Source organism: Leopardus geoffroyi, chromosome B1 (genome assembly GCF_018350155.1).
Source record: "Leopardus geoffroyi isolate Oge1 chromosome B1, O.geoffroyi_Oge1_pat1.0, whole genome shotgun sequence".
Taxonomy (NCBI): domain Eukaryota; kingdom Metazoa; phylum Chordata; class Mammalia; order Carnivora; family Felidae; genus Leopardus; species Leopardus geoffroyi.
The window spans coordinates 164,186,927-164,213,782 of NC_059327.1; the positions used below are offsets into that span (position 1 = coordinate 164,186,927).

General features: G+C 41.5%; 1 protein-coding gene across 3 annotated transcripts in view; it reads right to left on the reverse strand.

Moving 5' to 3' along the window:
* The window catches only part of CWH43 (cell wall biogenesis 43 C-terminal homolog), a 57,852-nt gene that overhangs the window by 18,697 nt on the left and 12,299 nt on the right, over positions 1-26,856 (reverse strand). For all 3 annotated transcript variants that reach the window (XR_006711480.1, XM_045474105.1, XM_045474106.1), the window contains exons 6-12: positions 24,810-24,898; positions 19,001-19,258; positions 16,546-16,668; positions 12,235-12,314; positions 4,630-4,735; positions 3,423-3,558; positions 1,628-1,777 (exon numbers count right to left, since the gene is read on the reverse strand). Coding sequence is in view for 2 of the 3 variants with exons in the window: in XM_045474105.1 (XP_045330061.1) it covers positions 1,628-1,777; positions 3,423-3,558; positions 4,630-4,735; positions 12,235-12,314; positions 16,546-16,668; positions 19,001-19,258; positions 24,810-24,898 (942 nt within the window). In the remaining variant the exon portion in view is untranslated. The remainder of the gene's footprint in view (positions 1-1,627; positions 1,778-3,422; positions 3,559-4,629; positions 4,736-12,234; positions 12,315-16,545; positions 16,669-19,000; positions 19,259-24,809; positions 24,899-26,856) is intronic.

The following is a 26,856-nucleotide window of genomic DNA, read 5'->3' on the forward strand; positions in this document are numbered from 1 at the left end:
AAAAATGGGAAGGACTTTATTCAACTGTTTCTCAGGTTAAGACCTTGCAACTTTAATCATAAAAGTGCTATTTTTTAAAAGCTAAACCCAGGGCAATTTAAGGTCAGTGGAATGATTTTGGAATGCCTGTGCTTGCTACATGAAAATTATTGAGAGAAACAGAGGCATTTCTTCAAATAGCTTTCTAAAGAGACATGGACCATCATCTATATCATCTGTCCTCTGAACACCCTTTTTATTTCTAAGACAAGCAAGAGTCTGGTGAGTGAATGGTTCACATAATTACATTTGGATGGTTTGTTTATATTGCTAAGTCTGATTTCGTTCAGAAAATATTCCAGTATACCTTCACAGAGCCACATGATGCTGTGAGAAAAAAGCGAGGTAACAGGAAAATAAAGGTAGCAGACACATTAGTTGTGTTTAGGTGAAACTTATAGTACAACCATGTTGTTCTAGTGTACTGTATGTCACTTCAAAGCTCAGTGGCCTCTTGTCATGAACGTGGATAGGACCTATATGCCCTGTATTATAGTACTTTATGTTACCGTTTTCAATTATTATTACAGAATGTTTAGTATGGCAGAGTTCAAATTATATACTTTTATCTTTGCTTTTAGATTACATTGTTAGCATCATTCATGATTTATTCAGTACTAAGTCACTGGTTGTAAATGTTATCTTTTGGGGATAAAATTCATTCCCCATTCCTCATGTCTCCTTATAGAAGGACTTGCTTAGAAAACCATGTCTGGCCTCTATCTCCCACCTTTTACACTTGGGGAAAACTTTCCTAACTAGTTGAGTTTGGCAGAATTAACTGGGCATGCTTGTCTCAAGTCCTTCCTCTCTCTTCTCCTTGGAGCCTGCCAGTTTGCAGACAGGGTATTTCTGGGATATTCTCTCTACCAAGGGGAGAGTTTGACAAGGCAGACATTGCACCTGCTGATGGGTCGGCTGCTTTGGGGCAGTTTCATATATTGTTGGCAGATGAATTAGCAGGTCCACATAGACACAATTAAGCCATGCCATCCACATAGGTTTATCAGAATTAAGAGATACTTTGATGTCCCTGCCAAATTCCTCTACCTACCCATCAGTGGACTCTGAAAACATGAGGAAAACGGAGTATCATTTAGTACCCTCAAATCCTAACAGTACTTCCAACTGTAATAATCCTGTAGGAAAAGAATATTTCATTTTTCTGTAGTCCGGTTTACCACGTGGTCCCAAGTACATGCAGGCTCTGAGTTAGGTCTACCTAATGCCTCAATGGGTGACACTCTCAGACTAGTCATCTAACCTCTCTCAGTCCACAGTCTTTATCTGTAAAATGGGGCTATAATGGTACTAACATTATACAGAGTAAAGACTAAATGCAATAATGTACTTAGCACAGCACCTGCTCGGCCATTGCTGGCTAACACAGCCATCATTGCTGCCCCGTACCATCTCTAAGGACCACCCACAAACGTTTTATGCTTCATTTTTTAAAACCAGCTACATAAGGAAAAATACTTTGGAAGGAAAAAAAAAAAAAAGAAAAGTCACTGCGTTGAAATCAAAGTAATGTACTAATAATATTTCTTGGCATTTGTGTACTATTAGAAAGACCAAAGAAACCCACTCATGATTCCCAAAGTGTGTCACGACAAAATCCACCAGTTTGTCCGAGATGTTAACAGTCATTGTTATAGCTGGTGCGATCTCGCCCTCTGGTGATGGAAGAAGGTGATGCTCTGACTTCACAATTGGGTATCGGGACAAAACCATAATCCTGCATTGGAATGAAAAGAAACAAGTGCATCATTATTGGTCCCACCATATCATGGAGACAGGACTAAGCACATGTGTTAAAAAGGGATGTGCTCAAAGCACTAATATGGCTGTCTGAGACAATACATTGCATCTCTGCTATTTAGCATGTCTCTTTATGTCGCTAAGCACAATGCCATCAACTCTGTTTTACTAAATACTATGGAGACACAAAAAGGGCAGAGTTAGCAATACACAAAATCTATTTTCCTTAAATTGTTACTCTGGCAACATATTTGCATAAATAGTTCTAATATTAATCAACACATTTGGGAACGTACAATCTTGCCAGCAAGGACACAAAGTAACAATTTACAAAATTAGGAATTATAAACTGTCCAATAAAGATATGAAAACATGTTCTACCTCACTCTAAGTCAAAGAACGATATATAAAAAGGATGAGCAGAGCTCAGACCTCAGCCAGGTCTCTTCCCTGGTCCCTGGCTGCATGCACTCTCTCTGGCCCCTCATGGAGCCCCTCCAACAGGATGACCTCTACAGTGATGTCACCTGAATCTGTGCACATGTCCAGCTTATCCTGTCCCACTTGGCCCTCCACGCTGCACAGAACATCCTACTAGATGTCACTTGACTGTCCAGAGGCATCTCAAATTTAGCACAATCTGTCTGCTCTGCCTAGTTGTCCCCGTTAAACAACAACATGTCCTATCAGGTATTTGGGTAACAAACACAGATGTTGTCTTTTATCACTTCCTGGCCCCTGACATCTAAACCATCAGTAAGTCCTGTCAGCTCTGTTCCAAAGTAGGTCTTAAATTTGCCCACCCCACTTCTCCCCATGACCACGGCTCCTACTGTCATCTCTCACCTGTGCTAGTGCACCTACCTCATCACCTGTCTCCCTGCTCGCTCCCATCCTTGCCCCCAACAAGCTGTTCTAGGAACAGCCAGAAGGATCTTTTTGAAATGTAAATCAGATCAGATGGCTCCCATTTAAAACGCAGCCAATGGCTTCCCATCAAAATTGAATTCCTCAGTCCCCAGCATGGATTATGTGACTTTCTAAGATCAGGGGCCTGCCCTTGACCTCATCTCTTACTGGTTCCCCCTCAGTCCCCACATTCAGGCCCACCAACCCTAACCCTGCCTCAAGTCTTTGCACTGGCAGTTCCCTCAGCACTGCCCACGGCTAGGTCCTGGGTCCTCCTCATGGTGAGGTCTGCAAAGAAACCTTCCTGACCATCCCTCAGCATCCCCTGCCCCCCCTACCCAGTCATGTTCCTTTTCTACATAGCACTTATCACGATTTCAAATTCCTATTTATTTCCATGTGTACATATTGATTTTCTGTTTCTTCACACCAGAATGTAAGCCCTGTGAGGACAGCATCCAGGTCAGACACGCTTAGCGCTGTAAACCTCAGCTCCTACACCGAATGGTTTATAATGCTGAAGAACTGAAAATATCCAGCAGCCGGGCCACCATGAAAAACAATCACGGAATATGCTATCTTCGGCACCTTCTCATCCCTCCCAGGAAGCACCCCTAAGGCATATTCATAGGACAAAGGAATGAGAACATCAACCTTCCGCTCTAAGCCCAAGCTTCCTGGTCTTCAGGGCTGTGTTCCCAAAGTACACTCACCCCCACGTGTGATCCCTTGTGCTTGGGCCAAAGTCGGTATAGAAACCCAACTTCTCCCCTAGCCACATGGTTAAGTCATTGTTCCCAATATAGGGCTTAGAAGCATCACTCTCCAAAATTGTTATGAAATCTGCACCTATTCAGAAAAAAAAAAAAAAAAGTATGTAGTGATTAACCACAGCTGTGCAAAAACAGTTAGTAAAACTTTCTTCTTCAACCCTTTGCCTTTCCTCATAAATCAAAAAACAAAGTAATTTCTAGTGAGTCACTAAAGTGAAATGGGTCAGGCCTGAGCCATAAGAGGAGTTTTCCCATGTTTAGAATGTAATTAAAACATGGGACACCTGGAGAAAACACAGAAAAGGATGAAAATGTATCTTTTACATTTTCAAATATTTTAAACCTCTTTCCCAAGATTTCAAATAAGCATAATGTTTGTTTCAAATACGCAACTTATGTTCAGAAACACAAAGTGGTATGTAACGGCATTTTATTCCTAGGAAAACACTTCCATGGTATTGGCACAGACGTAAGTTTACTGGTTTTCTCTGACTCGGACCAGCTGTCCCCTAGGGCCTATAGTCAAGAAGAAAGGCCACGGAAATTCCTTACTGGCATTAGAATCATATAGACTCTCAGCATAAGTATGTCTCAGGGGACATGCTTATCATTAGGAGCAACCAGAACAGTTTAGACCTTCACAAACCTTGCTCCACGTTCCACAAAGTTGATCTAAGAACCAAATACCCGCACCTTTTAAAGGATGCTTCATACAAAGAGGCGCACCCCAGGGCACAGAAACTTAAAAACTGGCCCTTAGGCTCTTGAAAGCAATGTGCTGCACAAATGAGCCCTCACTCTGACCCATTCTGCCTTTTGATCCGACTGCTTTTGGGTCCCCCATGGTGGGTCCCCAAGCAACAGAAAGCACCAGGAAGAGTATCTCTTGGAGCAGGGGCCTGACAAGAATTCCCTGCAGATACTCAGTGTGAGGCTTTGTTCAGGATCAACTGAACTGACTGCTCTCAAAGACAGATGTGGTTATGGTAGCTTAATCCTTCTGCAGCTGCCTACCAAAATGAAGCCTTTTTACGAGATTAGTTTATGATCCAGCAAAACCTCCTCCTGTTCCTTATGATCTCGTTCAAAATAAAAATAACAACAGCAGTTTCTCAAAACCTGGAACTAATTCCAGTAAAAGGCTTACCTGTTTGACTGAGCAGCTGAGCCGATCCTTCTAGATTGGACCATCCTTCATTGTCATAGCCAAACCGAAAAGGCCAGATGGCAGCAGAGACCTCTGTGGTTGGTCCCTGAGGAGTAATTTTAATGGTAATTTACAATGACTAGGAACAATGGCGGTTCCAACCACCCAGCTTTCTCCACCTCTCTCTACCAAAATTCATATTTCAGCAAAGGAATTTTCTTGGTGAATTTTCCCACATTTAATTCATAAAACAGGGAGCTATTTGCTAGGTGATATTCTAATAATAAATCTTCTATGAGCTTCCAGCTTAAGCTTGGAAGTGAGGAGGAATATTTGGAAAGTGAGCATTTATAATAAGCATCATTTATAATAGCAAAAAATTAGAAGCAACCTGGCTGTTGTTTCAATAGGAAAAATAGGAAAATGGATAAATAAATGGTGTCACAGACCTACAATGGAATACTACCCAGCCCTAATAAATGAGTCAGGGATGAATCTCATAAACGTGATTTTAAGTAATAAGTTGCAGAATGTATATGTCAAATGTCATATAGGTGAAGTTGAAAACACGGAACAAACGATACTGTCGGGGGTTATCTCATAGGTAAGCACAATATAAAGAAATGTATGAAAAATGATAAACACCATATTCCAGATGGAGGTAACCCTTGCACAGGAGAAGAATGAGATCACTGAGGGATATACAGAGTCCTTCCACGTATTTGTAAAGCAGCCTGCTGATTCTGAGTTGTACATATTGTTACTCCTCTATGGCACTGACAAAGCCAATATTCAGGAGCACAGCCGCCTTTGAGAGTTCATCTTTTGGGCTCATGGGCTCAGTCAGAGAATCACTGCCCAACCCTCACCATCCATCTTAAGCAAATACCTCACTGATCTATAACAGGGATCCTGAGGAATAGTATGGCTGCATTAGAACAAATCTATCACCGCAACTGGAAAAGCAACTTCGAGTGAACCATACAGGTTGAAGTTGGGAGGATGATAAGTAGCAACCTCTTGCAACAGAATGCCACCATGTAAACACTGGTGACTCGGTATGATACCAGCAGTAAGCTGGGCTTTTCATCTTCATACAAGGAAAATTATTCAGTTTAGTGAATGTCATATAGAGAGAAAGGAGCCATCATCAGGGATTTCAAGAGGCATGATTATATTCATTACACTATCCCTTTTCATGTAACTATGTAACTATAATTAACTCTGGATTTCACCACTCCAAAACCTATTATTCTCTCATTCTTCCCATGTCAGTAAACGCCACCACCCTCCATCCAGTTGCTCAAGCCAAAGACATCAAAGTCATTCTTGATTTCTTCCTTCTCCTTATCGAGCAACATCTAATCCATCAGTAAATCCTGTCAACTCTTTCAGAATACCTTTGACCCTGGAACAACACGAGAGTTAGGGGCTCTGTCTCCCTGCACAATTGAAAATCCATGTATAACTTTTGACTCCCCAAAACCTTAACTACTAATAGCCTACGGCTGACTGGAAGCCTTACCAATAACATAACAGTCGACTGACACACATTTTATACATTGTATACATGTATTATGTAAGGTATTCTTATAATAAATATAACCTAGAGAAAAGAAAATGTTATTTAGAAAATCATAGGGAAGACAAGACATATTTACAGTAGTGTGCCGTAGTTATCGATGCTGTAAGTTTGTATCATCTGTTTACAAGATGAATCTTGTGTCAGTGTCTATATCAACACGGTCTTATATGATACAAAACACTATAGGTATTATACATATTACTAACAGCAGGCATCAAAAATGAAAAGATGAGGTGAGGGGCGCCTGGGTGGCTCAGTTGGTTGAGCAACCGACTTTGGCTCAGGTCACGATCTCACAGTTTGTGAGTTCGAGCCCCGCGTCGGGCTCTGTGCTGACAGCTCAGAGCCTGGAGCCTGCTTCCGATTCTGGGTCTCCCTCTCTCTCGGTCCCTCCCCCATTCATGCTCTCTCTCTGTCTCAGACATAAACATTAAAAAAAAAATTTTTAAATAAAAAAAAAGAAAGATGATGTGAAAAAGAAATTCATATTTACTTCCAGCTATAACAATTCATGCATTGATAATGAAGAAGCAGCAATATGTTTGCTTTATGGTAACCTAGTATAATCGATATGACAGCTTCATGCTAGCCTAGCCTATACAATTAATGAATGAATCATTAAAACATTTTTATGGCATACAGTATTATAGTCACCGTTATAATGCAATTTTGGAAACACTGTTACATTTTTTTTAACCACTTGTCTGTAATGATAGGCTGATACACAGTTTCTCCAATTATAAGAGAGAGGCATACTGTATGCTAATATAATTCTTTGAAAGCAGAGTTATAAAACAGTGGGAAAACTAAGACGTGATTAATTTTACATCACATACACTCACCTTATGCCTACGTAAGGATAGGCTGTCCACCTCCATGGGAGTCTTGCACAGAGTGTTCTGCATGGTGAATACTTTGATGACAGGGACACCAAATGTCTAAACAGTTCTTGCCGTACAGGTAGTAGCTTTTCACAAAGACACACACACACAACAGACAGATTTATTAGGTGTACAGCGTGATGATTACTTACAATTCATAAAGTGCAAGTGGATCATCATCAAGGTCTTCATCCTCATTGTGTTCATGTTGAGTAGACTGAGGAGGAAGAGGAAGGGGCGGGCGGGTGGTCTTGTTGTCTCAGGGGTGCCAGAGGAGAAGAGGTGGAGGAAGAGGAAGGGGAGGCAGGAGAAGCAGGCACACTTGGTATACCTTTCTGGAAATGCACTGTAATTTCTGTCTGACTTCTTTTGCGTTTTCATGTCTCTAAAAATGTTTCTACATGGTACCAGTCCTTCCTCCACCATTTGCTTTAGGTTCGGTGCCCTTATCGTAGAAGGGTCCGTGTCGTAAAAGAAGTCAAAAGCAGTCTTGAGTCATTGGACCCCTTCTGCTAGACTGTCTAATGTCAGTTTGTCTTCTGGCACTGCGTCCTCTACATCTTCCTCATCATCTGGCACTGGTTTGGAAGCACTCATCTCCAGTGGGTCATCTGTTCATTCCTCTGGTGTGGTGTCTGTTACCTCTTGAAGTTCTCTAAGATCCGTATCTTGAAACGCTCCAGCCTCCACTTTTTTTTGCCATTATCCACAGTCCTTTTCGTGATTCCCTTGATTGGCTCTGTCACAAATCCTGTGAAGTCATGCACAACACCTGGGCACAGTTTTCTCCAGCAGGGATTTATTGTCTCGAGCTTGATGGCTTTCATGACTTCTTCTAAACAACGGCATCTTCAGTGATGTAATTCTTCCAGACTTTCATGATGTTGTATCTGTCCGGGCTCTCCTCCACAGCACTGACAATTCTTTCATAGAATATTGTGTGTAATGAGCCTTAAAGGGCCATAGAACTCCCTGATCTAGAGGCGGAATCAGCAAAGTTGTGCCTGAGGGCAAGGAGAGCACTTTGATGCCTTTGGTGTTGAACTCACGGGATCCTGGGTGGTCAGGGGCATTGTCTCATATCAAAAGAACTACAAAAGGCAGTCCTTGCTGGCAAGGTACTTCCTGACTTCAGGGACAAAGCATTAAAGGAACTAATCCAGAAAAAGGGTTCTCATTGTCCAGGCCTCCATGTTATACAATCAAAAGACTGGTAGCTGGTGTTTACCTTTTCCCTTCAAGGCTCAGGGTTAGCAGCTTTATAGATAAAGACAGCCCTGATAATAAATCCACTGCATTTGCACAGAACAGTGGAGTTAGCACATCCCTTCTACCTTAGATCCTAGCGCTAGCTTCTTTTCCATACAAACAGGTGTCTTTCGTGGCATTTTTTTCCACAACAGGGCCCTTTCCTCTGCAAGAAAAACCTGTTCAGGCTAATATCCTTTCTCCTCAATGATTTCCTTAATGGGGTCTGGGAACTCTCTGCTGCCCCTTGGTGGGCAGAAACTGCTTCTCCTGTTATCTTGACAGTTTTTAAGCCAAAACCTTTCTTTTTTTTTTTTTTTTTTTTTAATTTTTTTTTCAATGTTTATTTATTTTTGGGACAGAGAGAGACAGAGCATGAACGGGGGAGGGGCAGAGAGAGAGGGAGACACAGAATCGGAAACAGGCTCCAGGCTCTGAGCAGTCAGCACAGAGCCCGACGCGGGGCTCGAACTCACGGACCGCGAGACCGTGACCTGGCTGAAGTCGGACGCTTAACCGACTGCGCCACCCAGGCGCCCCAAGCCAAAACCTTTCTAAAGTTAAATTCCCCAGCTTTAGATCCTTCCCCTGCCTTTTGCACTAAGTTGTTACATAATGATCTCGCTTTTTCTCAAGTCATAATGGAGTCTATAGGTACGCCTCTCTTACAGCAATCCCGCACCTACCTAAAAGCTGCATTTTCAGTATGACATAGAAAGGTATTTCGCAAAAAAAGTGCGAGGTTTTCATGCCTGCTGGTGTGGCCGCAGCGACAGCTTCATGAATCTCCTTTTCTTTTTTCCTTTTTCTTTTTACACTGGATCTTTTATTTCAAGACGGCTGGTGAATGTAGCTGCAGACCCCAATCTACAGGATATCAAGCAATTCAACGCTCTCTGGTCATGACTTTTCTCTGCTTCTTGGGAGCACTTCTAGCATCACTAGAGGCACTTCATATGAGTCCCATGTTGATGTTCAAGGTCTACAGTATTGTTTACAATCAAAACCACCTGGGAACCACGAGAGATCACTTTTTACAGTAATATGAAATTTACTAGGGACAAACTGCTCACCTGGAGATCAGCATCACACCGAGTTTTAAACTGATACGACGCTTAGGGGCGCCTGGGTGGCACAGTCGGTTAAGCGTCCGACTTCAGCCAGGTCACGATCTCGCGGTCCGTGAGTTCGAGCCCCGCGTCGGGCTCTGTGCTGACTGCTCAGAGCCTGGAGCCTGTTTCCGATTCTGTGTCTCCCTCTCTCTCTGCCCCTCCCCCGTTCATGCTCTGTCTCTCTCTGTCCCAGAAATAAATAAACGTTGAAAAAAAAAATTAAAAAAAAAAAAATAAACTGATACGACGCTTGAGCTCACAGCGATAGCCGCAGGAGGTGCAGTAGTACAGTATGGACTACGGGTAATTTGATGCAGTTATGATTTAATATTGCATCTTTATGTTTACATTTCTCTCCACTGCAAATGAGCCAGGTACAGTCTGTGTGTGTGTGTGTGTGTGTAAGTTTTGGTACATTGTAACTTTTGATAATAAATCTACCGACACTTTCTGGTAGTAAATGACAAAATAGACTAGTCTCTACATATATATTCCGCATTCACAACACACCTTTTTCTTAATTTTTTCACTATTTCTACATGGTGTGGGTGGCCTGCAAGTATTTGCAAACTGTCACAAACCTCCAGTATACTTTCTTTTTTTTTTTTTTTTATGTTTATTTATTTTTGAGAGAGACAGAGACAGAATGTGAGTGGGGGAGGGGCAGAGAGAGAGGGAGACCCAGAACCCAAAGCAGGCTCCAGGCTCCGAGCTGTCAGCACAGAGCCCGCTGCGGGGCTCAAACCCACGAGCCGTGAGATCATGGCCTGAGCCGAAGTCGGACACTGAACCGACTAAGCCACCCAGGCGCCCCTCCAGTATACTGATTGAAAAAAGATCTGCATGTAAGTGGATCAGTGCAGTTCAAATCCACACTGTTCAAGGGTCAAGTCTATCCTCTAAGTCTGCCCACTTGTCCCCAATGGCACTGCCACCGCACCCATCCAAACCTCCATAGTCTCTCTCGGATGACTGAAAATGCCTTGTCACTTATCTCCCTGCTTCTACTCTACAATCCATTCTTCGCAGAGCAGCCAACCTGATATAGATCTCACATTTCTTCATGTTCCTGCTTGAAATACCCTATGGCTTCCACTGAAAGAAAACTAAAAGCAGGACACCTCACTGTGCTCTGTAAGGCCCTGTATGATGTGACCCTTCCCGGCCTCCCCATCCTCATCTTCTATGACTCTTCCCCTTACTCACCAAGCTTCAGCTGCACCAGCCACCTTGGTGGGCCTCACACATGCCCCACCCGTTTCCCCTCAGCCCTTTACACACGTGCCCTCTGCCTGAATCCTTTACCCCTAGCTCTGTGATTAACTGGCTTCATCTCAGCTTTCAAGTCTCCACTCAAATATCACCTCCTCAGAGCAGCCTTCTCTAACCACCCAGTCCCGTTACTCTCTACTCCCTAATCCTCTTTGCTTCCAAGCAGCCTGATCTAAAGTGACAGTCTATTTCCTCCTCTGAATACCGTCTTTCTTCCCTACTAGAATGTAAACTCCTTGAGGGCAGGGGTCTTGTCCAAATTGTTTATGTCTGTACCCCGGGAACCAGGCACACAGGAGACATTCAGTATGCATTTATCAGATGAAGGAAGGAAGGAATGAAAAGAACAGGTATTAAATCTAACTGAAATGACTCCTTTTGAAAAGAGGAGTCATTGTATCTTCATTTGACCGACATGCTGCAATGATAACAAGTAACAAAGGACAAAAGAAAGAGACCACGTAATGAATTATTCACTTACTAAGAAACCATTACTGAGTTCTGAGTGTGCGGCAAGCACTTTGTCAGGTGCTGGACGTGCAAAGGTAAATAGGAGAAGCATGCTCTCCGTGCTCAGTATAGCTTTTTATTTTCATGAAAAATTTGCCTGGTTGATGCAGATTACTAAAATTCAGAGCTGACCCTCAAATTCTGTTTTACCCAAAACTGTAATTGTAACTGCATTATGAAACACATCATACTTCATCAGCGCAGAAAGCAAGCACAACACAGCAATAACTTACTTTTTCTTCTACCCACCTATCTAGAAGAGAAGGGGACAATAAAACATTTAAACCTGTCGACCGCAAGCAGGGAAAGGAAGAACAGGAAAACTTCCATGACTCATCAATACACAAACTACCCATAATCTTCAAAATCAAGAATTATCTAGAAGATTGTTTTTAAATCAAAGGCTTTCATATTGTTGCCTTCAGCAATATCTGCCCATAAAAAAAGCCCATTATAAAGTAGTTCTTTACTTCATAGTTTAGATATATTAAATGATAGAATGGCAAAGATAACGTCATACAACAAAATTTTGAGCAGCTTGCCTTTTTTTTTTTTTTTTTTCAACGTTTATTTTATTTTTGGGACAGAGAGAGACAGAGCATGGACAGGGGAGGGGCAGAGAGAGAGGGAGACACAGAATCGGAAACAGGCTCCAGGCTCTGAGCCATCAGCCCAGAGCCCGACGCGGGGCTCGAACTCACGGACCGCGAGATCGTGACCTGGCTGAAGTCGGACGCTTAACCGACTGCGCCACCCAGGCGCCCCTTGAGCAGCTTGCCTTTAATAAATGGGTCTATCCTGTCCCAAGAACCCAACTTCATGAAATAATTCCATTATATTATTAGCCTATGACCTAAGGGTTAAAGAAATGGGGGGTTCAGGGCCCTGAAGTCATGAGATCCAGATCTACAGTTCAAACACAATGATAAAGTGTACAAATGTATGCATATACGTACATAACACATAACATTCTATATCCAAATTTTTCCTTACTTACCCCTTTGCCCAATTTCCTCTCATAGGTTTTATGCCGTAGTCCTAATCCCAGCAGCCCCACACCAACAAGCAGCCACAAAACTAAACAAAAAGAAGAAATACTTTTTGAAAGAAACTAAGTTTGTCTTTTTATAAATAATTTTTTAAATAATGCTGCAATAGGGGCGCCTGAGTGGCTCAGTCGGCTAAGGGTCCGACTTCCGCTCAGGTCACAATCTCACGGTTTGAGTTCGAGCCCCGTGTCAGGCTCTGTGCTGACAGCTCGGAACCTGGAGCCTGCTTCGGATTCTGTGTCTCCCTCTTTCTCTCTGCCCCTCCCCCACTCACACTCTGTCTCTCTCAAAAATAAATAAACATTTAAAAAATAATTTAAAAATAAATAAATAATGCTGCAATAAACAGAGGGGTGCATAGATCTTTCCAAATTCATGTTTTCATTCTATTTGGGTAAATATCCAGAAAAGGAGTTACTGGATCATATATATGGTCATTCTATTTTTAATTTTTTGAAGAACCTCCATACCGTTTTCCACAGTAGCTGTACCAACTTGCATAGATGAATGGATAAAGAAGATGTGGTATATATACACCATGGAATATTACTCAGCCATAAAAAAAAAATGAAATCTTGCCATTTGCAACAACATGGATGGATGTAGAGGGTTTGATGCTAAGTGAAATGAGTCAGTCAGAAAAAGACAAATACCATATGATTTCACTCACATGTGGAATTTAACAAGAACAAATCAAGAAAAAAGAGACAAACCAAAAAACAGACTCTCAACTATAGAGAACACACTAATAGTTACCAGAGGAGAGGTGGGTGGGGGATGGATGAAATAGGTGAAAGGGATTAAGCATACTCTTGTGATGAGCACTGTGTAATATAAAGAATTGCTGGGGCGCCTGGGTGGCTCAGTTGGTTAAGCATCCGACTTCAGCCCAGGTCACGATCTCGCGGTCCGTGAGTTCGAGCCCCACGTCGGGCTCTGGGCTGATGGCTCAGAGCCTGGAGCCTGCTTCCGGTTCTGTGTCTCCCTCTCTCTCTGCCCCTCCCCCATTCATGTTCTGTCTCTCTCTGTCTCAAAAATAAATAAAAGTTAAAAAAAAAAATTGCTAAATCATTATATTGTACACCTAGAACTCATATAGCACTGTAATTATACTTGAATAAAAAATAATTTTATGAAATTATTAAATCTGTTAGGCAAGGATTTTGTGCAAAGGAGAAATGTCTAATTCCTGGGTTAATTTTCATATGTGACATGCATGTACAACCCATACTTGAAACTCAGGCTTCAAGGAATCTTCCCTGAAAATGTTCCAAGGACCATGAGCTTAAGGTAAAAATAAATCACAAGTATGTACAAGAAATAATACACAAGAAAACAAGTCTCCACGGGCAGACACCAACCAGCAGGGAAAAAAATAATCCTGTAGAATCAAACCCACGAATACTTCAGATGTTGAAACTTCTAGAATCAGAATATAAAATAAGCATGCTTAACAGGTTTAGAAAAATAAAAGAGGTTATTCAATAGGATGACCAGGAACATGTGTGAAGAAATAAAATAGACTTCTAGAAATAAAATTACAAACTCAGTGGACAAGATAAGTAGCAGCAGACAAAGCTGAATAGAGAATTAGTGCAAGGGACGGCTTAAAAACAAAGGTAGATAATATGGAAGAGGTTAAGGGACATGGAGAGATAATAAGAAGATCCAACACAATCCAACTGGATTCAAAAAGGAAAAAGAGAAAGAATGGAAAAACAGCAATATTTGCAGAAATAAAACTGAGAATTTTCCACAGGTGATATAAGACATGACTCTTCAGATTCAGAAAGCCCAAACACTAACAAGCAAGGCGGAGGGAAGACGGGGAAGGGGAGTGCAGAAGCAGGAATCCACATCCAACATATCACAGGGAAACTCTGGAACACCAAAACAAAGAGGAATCGTTAAGCGCTGCCAGGCAAAAAAGACAGATTATTTCCAAAGGAGCAAAGATTACACCGACAGCTGACTTCCCAATAGCAAAACCTGAAGCCAGATAACAGAGTAGTATCTTTAATGCGCAGAGAAAAAAAATAACAACCAAGTACTAAAAGAACAGAAAGTGAAGATATAATTTCCAAACTAGAAAGAGGAGTAGGAAGGCGGAGGGTAAGAAAAAGAGAAAAGGAAAACCCAATCAATGCAAAAGAAAGCAAGAAGAAAAATAGGGGGAAATCTACTTAAAGTAGACAAAGCAAAAGCAAAGTAAGATGACAGAAATAAATCATAATGCATGAGCAATCACAACAAAAATAAATTACATTTTCAAGTTAAAAGACGAGACTGACAGTCTAGAACAGGCACAATGGAGGCTGTAAAAAGATGGGTAGTTGCCAGGGATTAGAGGAAGGAGGGAAGGATAAACAGGTGCAGCACAGGGGAGGTTTAAGGAAGCGAACCTATTCTGCAGGATACTGTGATGGTGGCTAGATGTCATTATACCTTTGTTAAAACCCACAGAACATACAACAGAGAGTGAACTCTAATGTAAACTATGGACTCAGTATCGGCTCGTCAGTCATAACAAATACACCACACTCATGCAAGATGTTAATAATGGTGGAAACTGTGGAGGTGGGGGTGTGAGGGGGTGTATGAGAAGGAACTCTATACTTCCTGCCCAATATATCTGTAAATCTAAAACTGTTCTAAAAAAATAAAGTCTATTCTTTTCTTTTTTTAAAAGACAAAGATAGTGGTTGCCATTGGTAGAGGCAGGGAACGATGAACAGGCAGAGCACAGGATTTTAAGGCGGTAAATTACTCTGTATGATGCTATGAGGGTGAATACATTTCATTATACGTTCATCAAAACCCACAGAACATACAATACCAAGAGTGAGCCCTAAAGTAAACTAGGGACTTTGGGTGACAGTGACGTGCCAGTAGACATTCCCCAGTTATAATAAATGTAACAATAAACTCTGGTGGTTACTGGTAGTGGGGGAGGCTGTGTGTATGTGGGGCCAGAGGGTATATGGGGAACCTCTACACTTTCTGCTCAAACCAAAAACGGCTCTAAAAAATAAAGTCCACTTTTAAAAATTACACAAAACTGTCTAAATAACTTTGTAAATAAACTGTTCCAAATGCCTCAATTTGATGAATGAACTAAAGAATTCTGGTTCTTAATACTCTTACTACTACTACTAACAACAACAGCAACAATAGAGACAAAGATTGTCAGGATTAAAAATAAACAAACAAGGGGTGCCTGGATGGCTCAGCTGGTTAAATAAGCGTCTGACTTCGGCTCAGGTCATGATCTCCCGGTTCCTGAGTTTGAGCCCTGCACCGAGCTCTGGGCAGACAATTCAGAGCCTGGAGCCTGATTCAGATTCTGTCCCTCCCTCTCTCTCTCTGCCCTACCCCGTCTGTGCTCTCTCTCTCTCTCACACAAAAATAAACATTAAAAAAAAGTATTAAAAATAAGCAAACAAAACCTGCCAGATCTTAGTTTAAGAGACCTACCTAAAACATAAGAGCAATAAAACAAAACTCTGAATTTTGAAAACGTCCCCTAAATTTTAGTACAATCTTTTCAAATTATGATGGAACAGTATGAAGGTGTTTACATAATGGTGGTGCTGCTTTGTGGCATTTCTTTCAGAAATACATTAAAACTTTAGCTTGTTTTCTATCTCTTCACACTGTAATATTTTGTCTTCTTTATACAAGTATCAAGTCACTGAGGGTGGAGACCCGTTTTTACACGTCTTTACATCCGACATAATGCTACGTAGTTAGGTAGTGTATTGTATCCTAATACACTACCTGCAAATGCAATCCTTTCAATAAACATTTCTATTTAGTCTAGTTCATTTGAAATCAGTCAGATTGAATAGTAAACTAACTTCATGTTTGAGTTTCCAGTTCATCAATATTCCCAATGTTAACATATTTAAGCTCCCAAAAAAGAACAAGAAATGAAATAAATAGTTTGAAATAGAAAATAGTTCTAATGAGAACAAAGCATCTCGGAAATTCTACCTGTTAACTAATCTTATCTACGTGAGAAGTGAAGCAAAACTAACAACAGAGTATTTGTGCTTGACATGAGAGGCTACCAGAGATTTGCTTCAAAGTATTTCACCACAACAAGTAAGGAAGACAGCTGTTAAGGATACTGGCAAAATGTTCATGATTATTGAAACTGGGTGAAGGGGGCATATGGGGGTGCACTATACTCTTTAAGTTCATACATGTTTGAAATGTTATTACAATTAAGTGATTTAAAAAAAGAAAGCAAAACTTACAAAGTTTCATATATTTTTCACTCTTTCTGAAAAGCACTTTAGGACTGTTTTTTGTTTGAAGAAAGTCAAGGCTTTTCTTAGGACTAAATAGCATATTTAGTCCAATAATTAGCATCACTGTCCCTGTTAAAAGAGAAAGCAAGAATGTATTACATTCTAATCCAAAAATCCTCCCAATGGTAAATTTCAGGTTCCTAGATTTCATTTCAGTGGACATACCCGGAAAATTCAGTGATTGCGTTAATTTATCTCAGGACCTAAGCAATTAGTCCAGCGGTGCTTTTGATAATTGGAATTGATCATAAGAAATTGGGGCGACGGGAGGTTCTAGGAACCCTGCTTCAAATGAGAAGACTCCAGCGTTTTCTTGATGAGGAATGTCTTTTAATTTCCTGAGTGTTTCTTCGTTGTTAGGTTGGTAATGGGTATCGCTGTCGATTTTGCAGAGGAGGGTGGAGCCCAAGAGAAAGGCGCCTTTTGAACTGCCCTAGGGACTGAGTTTTCTCCGTTGAAAAGACCTCATCAAATGCACCAGGTTGAGGAACTCGAAAGGAAGATAGGTGGACTCTTACTACAGCCGTGTCTGGGACAATAATTCTGGCTTGGGATGTGGGTCCTCACAGTGGATGCACGCTAGAACCAACCACACGTGCCAATAAGGCCAATCAAGACGAGCTCCATTCGGATGCATTACGATGTAACTTACACGTAAAGTTTACATACTTCTGAAGTTGTATACAATGAGAATGGAAACAGAATGATTGAACAGTATATAAGTTAGAAAATGTCAAGCAGAAGTTAAGCTTAGGCAGAAGGCTAGCAAAAAAACATTATATGCAATTTTCAGGAAATAGCTGGAGTAACCTTGACAATAAGTTTATTGCTAGTTTCTGATTCAATACAGATTCTTTTCAATTGTATTAAAAGCTACACTGAGCATTACCAACTCTCCTTAGTTTTTGTGGCCTTATCAGTATGTCAGTCTTACTTTAAAAAATGTTTAGTTGTATGCAGCTGTAAAAAAAAAGCACTCTCTGCAGTTTCAGGGGCAGCAAGCACTCAAAAAGCACAACTTCGTAACATTCTGAAGAAATAAACATATGCTTAGAATGGCTCTTACTGTTGTTCGTTTTCTCCACATGGCAGACCCCTAAGCAAGCTGGAGTAAGGAAAAAGCAGGGCATTGGACAAGGAGATAGAGCAGGACAGAGTACACACACCTGAAAGAAACCAGAAGAAACACAAAGTTTGCAAAGCCAAGGTTCTTGCAAAGGAAATGCAGCAATTTATGCCTCCAGCTGGATGAGTGCATGGGTGTTTACCTGAAATAGCAAATTCTCAGCTGTTTTAAAATATTTCATATAATTTAAAAAAATATATCTTCCAAATCAGCCTGTCTTGCTAGATGTCTAGCTCAGGGAGTAGAAAAGTTTATGCGAAAACGTACAGTTACCGGAAAAATACCAAGGGCACAGGGGGATGGACAGGTAGAAGCCTAGACCTCTGTGCAGCCCTCACCCCCAACCATAATTCTGTAAGGATTTGTCTAATTTTATGTATGGTGTTTCCCCTACTACAAGTGCCAGATGGGCAAGGACCCTATGTCTCTTAAGTCTCCAGCAAATGGCACTGTGTCTGGAACATACAGGCACCCAAGATTTTTTTTGAATGAACGAACGAACAAAGCAAAAACTGCATTTGTGAACACAAAAGAACCGAATCCCTAACTGACATGTTTTGTCTCCTGAATTTTTCACAATTTTTATCCTGGAAGCATTTGACATGTTTTACTTAAACTAAAATGATAGGCAACATTTGATTTGTGGATGCCTGTATACATCAGTAATTTCATCACTGCCAGAAGGCAATTTTTGAAATACTCAACTGAGCTAAGTCTACGAAATTTTAATTGGGTGCATGGAAAATATTTATCCTATGATTTGGGAATTTATCATTTAGACTAAGATTCATATATATAAAATATATTTTATTGGTTAAAAATATGGTAAATAAAAATCACCGGTAAGACTTGGGAGAACCAGAAAAATCCCAATTTCTTTATATATTTATGAGCAGCACTCAAGTAGCAACATGAGCGTCATGATCATACTTTTCCTAGCCTATCACGTAATACAACTGTTACATAGTACCTCTTTATACTTTACTAAGGATTAAACTTGGGTTTGTTTGTTTTTTTACAACTAATTTACCTAAAAGGCCTTTACAGTAATGAGTACTACTGAAACTCACTGATGAATTAAGAAATCTTTTAAGTAGTAATTTAGACATTCCTCCAATTGTTTTCTTTTTATCAAGAGAGTCTATTTTAATAATAATTTTTAAAAAAGACACAATTATCCTATTTAAAGTAGGTCACGTAAAGTGCTAAATCCTAGTCAGCCTGACGGGTATTTTCAAGCACTTACTTTAACCCAGACCTTTCAAATATACTCACCCAAAAGCAAATCAGATCTTTCTCTAGCGTAGACACCTCCTGGAACAAACTTAAAAGCCGTGCACCATGCACAGAAAAGTATCTCCAGGAGATAAAATAGCATGGCAATGGTCATGGCTTTCCCAGGGCCCGACCCTGAGCTAATAAGATGTCCAAGCACTTGAGGCCACATGGACGCTGTGAAGACAGCAAGCACACAGCCAGAAACGGCAGCTGCCCACGTGGGGAGGTAAAGAAGGCCCGCAGCTGAAGCTGCTCCTGTTTGTGACAGAGAAAGAAAACAATCAGACAGGAAAAGCAGAAGAGTCTCTCCCATTTTCTTAAAAAAAAAAAAAAAAAAAAAGGAATAATGGGCTCATAGGATGACCAATTTATAGCTAGCTATTCAGAGCCAGAAGGGACCTCGAGGGCATCCTGGTCCAATTTCCAGACTGATGAGAAACTGAGGTCTAGAGAGGTTAATGTGATTTGCTCAAGGTCATGCGGCTAGTTACTTGCACAGGTGGAGGCAGCGTGTGAATCTAGTAAATCTCAGTGCTATTTCTTCCGGAAAGACAGGGGGAATGAAATGGCATTTTTAGCTTATTTGTGTTAAGACCCTAATAGCAAAACAAAACAAAACAAACTTCTAAAGAAGTGAAATTTTCTGTAATACCAAAACTGTGTCCACTTAATTTAACCAGCCGGATCCAGGACATTGGAAAACACATAAAGTCAGCGTGGCTTCTAGAACATTTTTGTTAAGGAATTTTCTTGAGGACTTTCCATCCACTTAAACGCTGCCCCTTGTCCTACAATATGTAAGTTGCCTTTCCCAAGCTCACATCCCCAAAAGATGTGACTGAGGGAGGATCAGTGGGCTTGCTGCTTTAGCAATGCTGCAGTCAGTTCATTCGTTACCCGATAGCCTGGTAGGTGTTGAAGTCTATGCCATCTGCCCAGTCCACAGCAGGCACTTAGTAAATGTTCGCTAGTTTGCTGAGCTAAACCTGAGAGTATAACGTTCGTCCCAATTCCTGGGAAATCAGTTCTGAAACAGCACATCAGGGTCTCATGGCACCCCACTTTCAAGCCATCTGTGTAACACCTTTCTACAGAATATGACTTTTTATAGACAATTCAGTCAATTTTGTTAGAAGTGTGACCCACCCTTCAAGGATGTCTCCCGCAGGCTCCTCGCTGCTGGGGTGAGAACTGCAGAAAAGGAGTAAGGAACAGGAAGTGGTTCCAGCCAGCCTCTTGGTGCCCCGTGGTGCCCATCCATCAGGAAGTTCTACTTGTACCACGACAGGGCAATGCCACGTAACCGCCTATCCTCCCCACCCCTGCTTCAAGATCATCACTAAGATCAACGTGAGAACCAGATTCCAGAGCCCTCTACAACCCACAGAGTTTAACCTCACAGTGAGACCTTAAAATACTTAGATTTCATAATGGCTATTTTCATAACAAAAATTTTTTTCATTTTGAAATAAATAAATGTAATGACCAGTTACTGTAGAAATTTTAAAAATACAGAACTGTAAAGAAGCAATTAAGAATTGCCTAAAAAAAAAAAAAAAAAAAAAGAATTGTCTAAGACTGAGCTGATCACAGCCAGTACTCCTATGTATTTTCCCTTAAGTCTTGTTTTATGTACATATGAAAATATTTTTATACTAACGGAACAATACCACTTATTGAAGATTATATTCTTCTTTTTATGTAACATTATACCGAGAACATCTTCTCACATTATTAGTGTTTTTTTCTAAATCATTTTTATGTATATATACCACCCACTAGATAAACACACCACAATACAAGCAACCATTTTCTTATTGTTGGCCATTTATGAAGCTTCCAATGCTGTGAGGAGTATCTTTCTTTTGTTAATAATCTCTTCCTACATCTCCACTCATGTCCTTAAAATAGTCCTTTAAAAAGAGTCTTAAAAGTACAAGTACTGGGGTGCCTGGGTGGCTCAGTCGGTTAAGTGTCCGACTTCACCTCAGGTCATGATCTCACGGTTCACAAGTTCGAGCCCTGCATCAGGCTCTGTGCTGACAGCTCAGAGCTTGGGCCCTGCTTCAAATTCTGTCTCTCTCGCTCTCTCGTTCTCTGTCCCTCCCCCACCCACTCATCCTCTCTCTCTCAAAAATAAACAAACACTAAAAAAAATTTTTTTTTGAAGTATAAGTACTGTGTCAGGAGGTAAAAGCATTTTAAAGAATCGTTAATTATGGGCAACTGCTTTTGTGAAAGGTTAAGAAACCTTGCTGGGGCACCTGGAGGCTCGGTTAGTTGAGCATCTGACTCCTGGTTTCAACTTAGGTCACGATCCCACAGTTCGTGAATTCGAGCCCTGTATCAGGCTTTGTGCTAACAGCACGGAACCTGCTTGGGTTTCGCTCTCTCCTTCTCTCTCTCTGCCCATCCCCTACTCCTCCCTCCCCCCTCCCCAAGTAAATAAATAAATAAATAAACTGTTAAAAAAAAAAAAAAAAAAAAAGACTTGCCAGAAGTCTCACCTTTTGAACCCTGCCAGAATTATTCCTTTCTAAAAATCTTTACCAAATTAATGATGAGAACAGTATCACATTTTGAGTTTCACTTTTCTAATGATTAGTGAGAGTGACTTTGTCCTGTCTACCAGCTTACAAAGGCTATTTTTTAAAAACAATGATTCCTGAGTTGATATCCCAAATGAAAGACATTAGAATGACTTTGTTGTTTCTATTACAAAGAATTGTCTGGAGGGAAAGAAAACATCTTCTCAAATTCCCTTGACTATTACTGTTTTTATTTTTAATTTATATTTTTAAATAGGCTATATATATATTTTTTTAACGTTTATTTATTTTTGAGACAGGGAGAGACAGAGCATGAACGGGGGAGGGTCAGAGAGAGAGGGAGACACAGAATCTGAAACAGGCTCCAGGCTCTGAGCTGTCAGCACAGAGCCTGACGCGGGGCTCGAACTCACGGACCATGAGATCATGACCTGAGCCGAAGTCGGCCGCTTAACCGACTGAGCCACCCAGGCGTCCCTTTTTTTTTTTTTTTTTTTTTTAAATCCACTAAAGTGATGTTTTTAAATAGGTTATAAGTTCAAAATCCAAAATCCAAAAAGGTAAAAACAAGTCCCTCTAACCCCTGTCACCCACTAGTTCCCCTTAGTGAAGGCACCCAACGTTAGCATCATCTTCCACATACTTCCAGAGATAGTCTTATGTACAAAAATATTTGTATGTGTATTTCCATCCCTTTTTAATTAATTATTTATTTATTTTGAGAAGGAGAGAGTGCATGTGCTCACTCGCAGGGGAGGGGCAGAGAGAGAGAGGGAAAGAGAGAATTCCAAGCCAACTCCACACTGTCAGCCTGGAGCCCAAGTCAGGGTTTGAACTCAAGAACCGTGAGGTCATGACCTGAGCCAAAATCAAGTCAGACGCTTAACTGACTGAGCCACCAGGAACCTCTATACCAGTGGTGGCATATGACCCACACTGTTGGTCACTTTGCCTTCTTCACTTACCTCTATACCTTAACTGTTTTGTGTTGGAGACTGAGTCCTTCCAAATAACATCCTCCAAATCTTTACAACATCTAAGACACCAAGCAGAATTATTTTTTTAAGTTTATTTATTTACTTTAGAGAGAGAGAGAGAAAGAGAGAGCAATCAGGGGAGGGGCAGAGAGAGAGAAGAAGAGAGAGAGAATCTCAAGCAGGTTCTGCACTTCCAGCTCAGAGCCTGATGCAGGGCCCAAGGCCACCAACCATGAGATCATGACCTGAGCCGAAATCAAGAGTCAGACGCCTAACCGACTGGGCCACCCAGGTGCCACGACACCAAGCAGAATTAATAGTAACTGAATATTCCAGTACTACTGATAATAACTAACATGTTAGTTTTCAATAGATCAGATTTTTCATACAATAAAATTATAGGAACACTGTAAAATACACCGGGGTCCTATCAATACGTTTAGCACACCTGTTTTTTCTTTTAATAGAACTTTGATTTTAGTAATTTAATTGCCACCAAGATTTAAAGCCCATTAGAAGCTTCAAATCTGCTTGCCCCTGAGGTCTTTTAAACTCCTATTTAACACTTCAGAGAGACAGCAAAACTACATTAGGTTTGACTCTACTTATCTCGGGAAATAAGTATAAGCATAACACTATAGGTTCACAGCTTTTCTGTCTTTTAACTGACAATGTATGTTTCTGGGGCCCCCAGTTTTCCATGTTTAAAATTAAGCTGCCAATTACCTACCCAGTAAGCATTTTCCTTATATTCCATGAAAATAGGCATGACATCAGGGCTGAACAAACCTCCGATGTATTTCATGTTCCTTTCCCCAACTGCACAGAGATTAAGAAGCTATATATGCTCATTGCAAACTCAGCATTTACAAAAGTATCTGGCCCTTTTCTTGAGGAATCTCATGAGGCATCTCTCTGATGAGAAGAAAGGTTACTCTTAAATTCTATTCATACTAACTTCCACAGACGCCATAGAGAATGCCTACCACAAAACACATGTGCAAGTAAAAAGGGCTCAACACGACTACAACAGTTTGCTCATGCCGCTCCAGGACGACGAGGACCTGGCTAACTTCATTAAATGAGCCAATCTATTCAAATTACACACATGTCAGGGCGCCTGGGTGGCTTAGTCGGTTAAGCGTCCCACTTTGGCTCAGGTCAAGATCTCATAGTTTGCGGGTTCGAGCCTTGCATCAGGCTCTGTGCTGATAACTCAGAGCCTGGAGCCCGCTTCAGATTCTATGTCTCCCTCTCTCTCTGCCCCTTCCCTGCTCACACTCTGTCTCTGTCTCTCTCTCAAAAATAAATAAACATTAAAATATAGTTTAAAAAAAATGAATTACACGTATGTCTCCATCCAAGAGTAATAGCACTTAGGATGTAAAGAAATTTCCTTATTACGTTAGTCGATCCACACCTTCTATTACCAATCCACAGTCTCGAACCCACACAGGGCATCCAGTGCAACACTCTGAATCACCTGGTTAATGAACATGTAAGAGGGCATCTCTCTTCACAGAGACCAAGTTCACTGCTCTGTTACAGAGTGCGGAGTTTTTTATTGAACACTAAAACCAACTCTAACCATTTTCTGCCTTTTAAGGGGAAGGGAGAGGAGTGATGTAATTCAGGCATAGTAATAAAATAGTCAATCATAAAAATAAGTAGTTGCTCCTAACATATGATGGCTTCCATCAATAGCCTGTAATCCTAACCAGTGTGACTGGGAGTGGAGGGTCCCAGCCTTGAATAAGCAAACGTGGACCCCAAAGGTAAGTCCAGAGGTGAGAAGCTCAGGAGAGCATTCCTGAAAACCAGAGAAGCAGGGAATCTTGGAGAGGGCAAGAGGTCTGGCAATGCGGTAATGTCTGACTTCCATCGCCTCAGACCTGCAGTAGAAACAGGGGCGCCTGGGTGGCTGGGTCGGCTAAGCCTCTGACTCTTGATTTCGGCTCAGGTCATGATCTCACAGTTCTTGAGTTTGAGCCCTAAGATGGGCTCTGTGCTGACAGCGCGGAGCCTGCTTGGGATTCTCTCTCTGCCCTTCCCCCCTCAGGCGCGCGCGCTCTCTCTCCCCCTCTCTCAAAATAAATAAATAAACTTAAAAAAAACTGCTACTGACACACATGCCTTGTTTGGGAGATGGGGGAGAGTATGTGGGCACCGTGAGGTGGCAGTATGGCAGCTATAGGAGGAGAGAGGTAATGAAGGAGGAGGAAGTAAATTGTCAACTGAGTGGAATGCCGGGCACAGACACGTACAGGTAAACCCACGTACCTGTGACCCACCAGAGTAAACTGGTACCAGGAAACCATGAACAAGCTGAGAGCATCAATCCGCTCGCCAAGCTCAGCAGAACTGCACCTCTGTAAGAAAATAATGTGCTGTAGGACATCTACCATCATTAATATTTTATTGTCCCAAATAGAAAATACATCTCCTACCTCTGGGTACATCCAAGAGATAATATGAGTGTGAAAAAACCCAGTGAGATAATGAGAGCTCATTGAAAACCAATATTATATCCAGTCAGAACATTGAGGGGTAGCCGGGTGGCTCAGTCGGTTAAGTGTCCAACCTCAGCCCAGGTCATGACCTCACCATTCCGGAGTTCGATTCCCCAGCCGGACTCTGTGCTGACAGCTCAGGGCCTGGAGTCTGCTTCAGATTCTGTGTCTCCCTCTCTCTTCTCTGCTCCTCCCTCACTCCCACTCTGTCTCTCTCTGTCTCTCAAAAATAAACATTAAACATTTTTAAAATAAATAAATAAACATTAAAAATCAAGAAAAAAGAACACTGAAGTAATAGCAACTCAGACTTGAAATAAATGATATCTTCAATCTTTCATGGTCAATGTAAAACACAGCGATTGAGTATTCTCAGACTATTAAATTATAGTCCATATTGGCCATGTGACATGTGACATGTGACTCTGCCAAAGACAAAGAGAAAAAGTCACTGGGAATCGTTTCTATTTAGTTTGCCTCTTTTTCCTTCCTCTGCCTCAAAACAGTCTGGGCTTTTCTGGGACTGCTGTCAACTGTATAAATAATCGACAGTTGTGTGAGTTTTAAAACAACCACAAACGGCTTCACTCTTTTGCTACTTCGGCAAAAACTCGCAGGAGGAGGAATCAAAAAATTTAACTCCACTGTAGGGGAATATCCAGAAGCAATAATAGCTACCACGTGGCACTCAATTAAATAGCTACAACATAAACTAAGCTAAAAAACACAGCACTTACTACCTCCCATGCACTGTTTTAAGACTTTTGCATTTTATTAGGCTCTCAATCTTCCCAAGTCTCTAAGGTAAATGCTCTTATTATCCCCATTTTGCAGAGGCAGACACTGGGGGAAAGAGCACTTAAATAACCTGTCGGAGGTCATACACGGCAGCCCTGCTAGGACTCAGAAACCAAGAAAGGTCATCAGGCCCTGAAGTGAGGCTCTCGGCTACTATCCTGCCCACCCCCACTTCCAAGGTGAAGGATCACCCTGGGTCTACAGAAGACCAGATGTGAAAAAAGGCCGTGGAGGACACTGTTGATTTTTTTGTATCCCCAATTCGACGACAAATGTTTACGCGGACCTACTACGTGCGGGCTGTGTTCTAGGGGCTTGGGATACATCCATGAACAAACATTCCTTTCCTCCCGAGGGCTCCCATTCCAGTGAGGGAGGAACAGACAGTAAACACGATTAATAAATAATTCAGGATATCAGAAGGCGGAAAGCACTAGTGGTAAGAGTCCCAAGGCCGGGAGCACTGGGGCGGCTGATGGGACACTTCCCAACGTCCCCGTCGGTACGCTCTGGGCCCCGCCCTCACCCTTCTCCCATCCCTCACCTCTCTACCGCATCAACACTTACCTGGGATGCAATCTCTTACGGATTTTAGAAAGCGATTTCTACTACGATGGTCATGACTCATGAAAGCCTAATGCAACATTTCTCCAGCAGGGTTCTGAGAAACACTAATTTTATGAGATGTTAACAGGTGTTCTAAAAGAGGAATTCTACTTTTTTTTTTTTTTTTTTTTTTTTTGGAGGGAGAAAGAGAGTGTGCACAAGTTGGGGGAGGGAGCAGAGAGAGAGAGAGACAGGGAGAGAGAATCTCAAGCAGGCTCCACGCTCAGCGGAGCTTAGGAGCCCTACGTGGGGCCCCATCTCACGACGGTAAACTCATGACCTGAGCCAAAATCGAGAGTCGGATGTTTAGCCAACTGAGCCAACCAGGCGCCCGGGAATTCTATTTTCAAATAAGTTTGAGAAACTCCCAGGAGGTCTCTCGTCTGCGGATGTGCATTGTGAATCACAAAGAG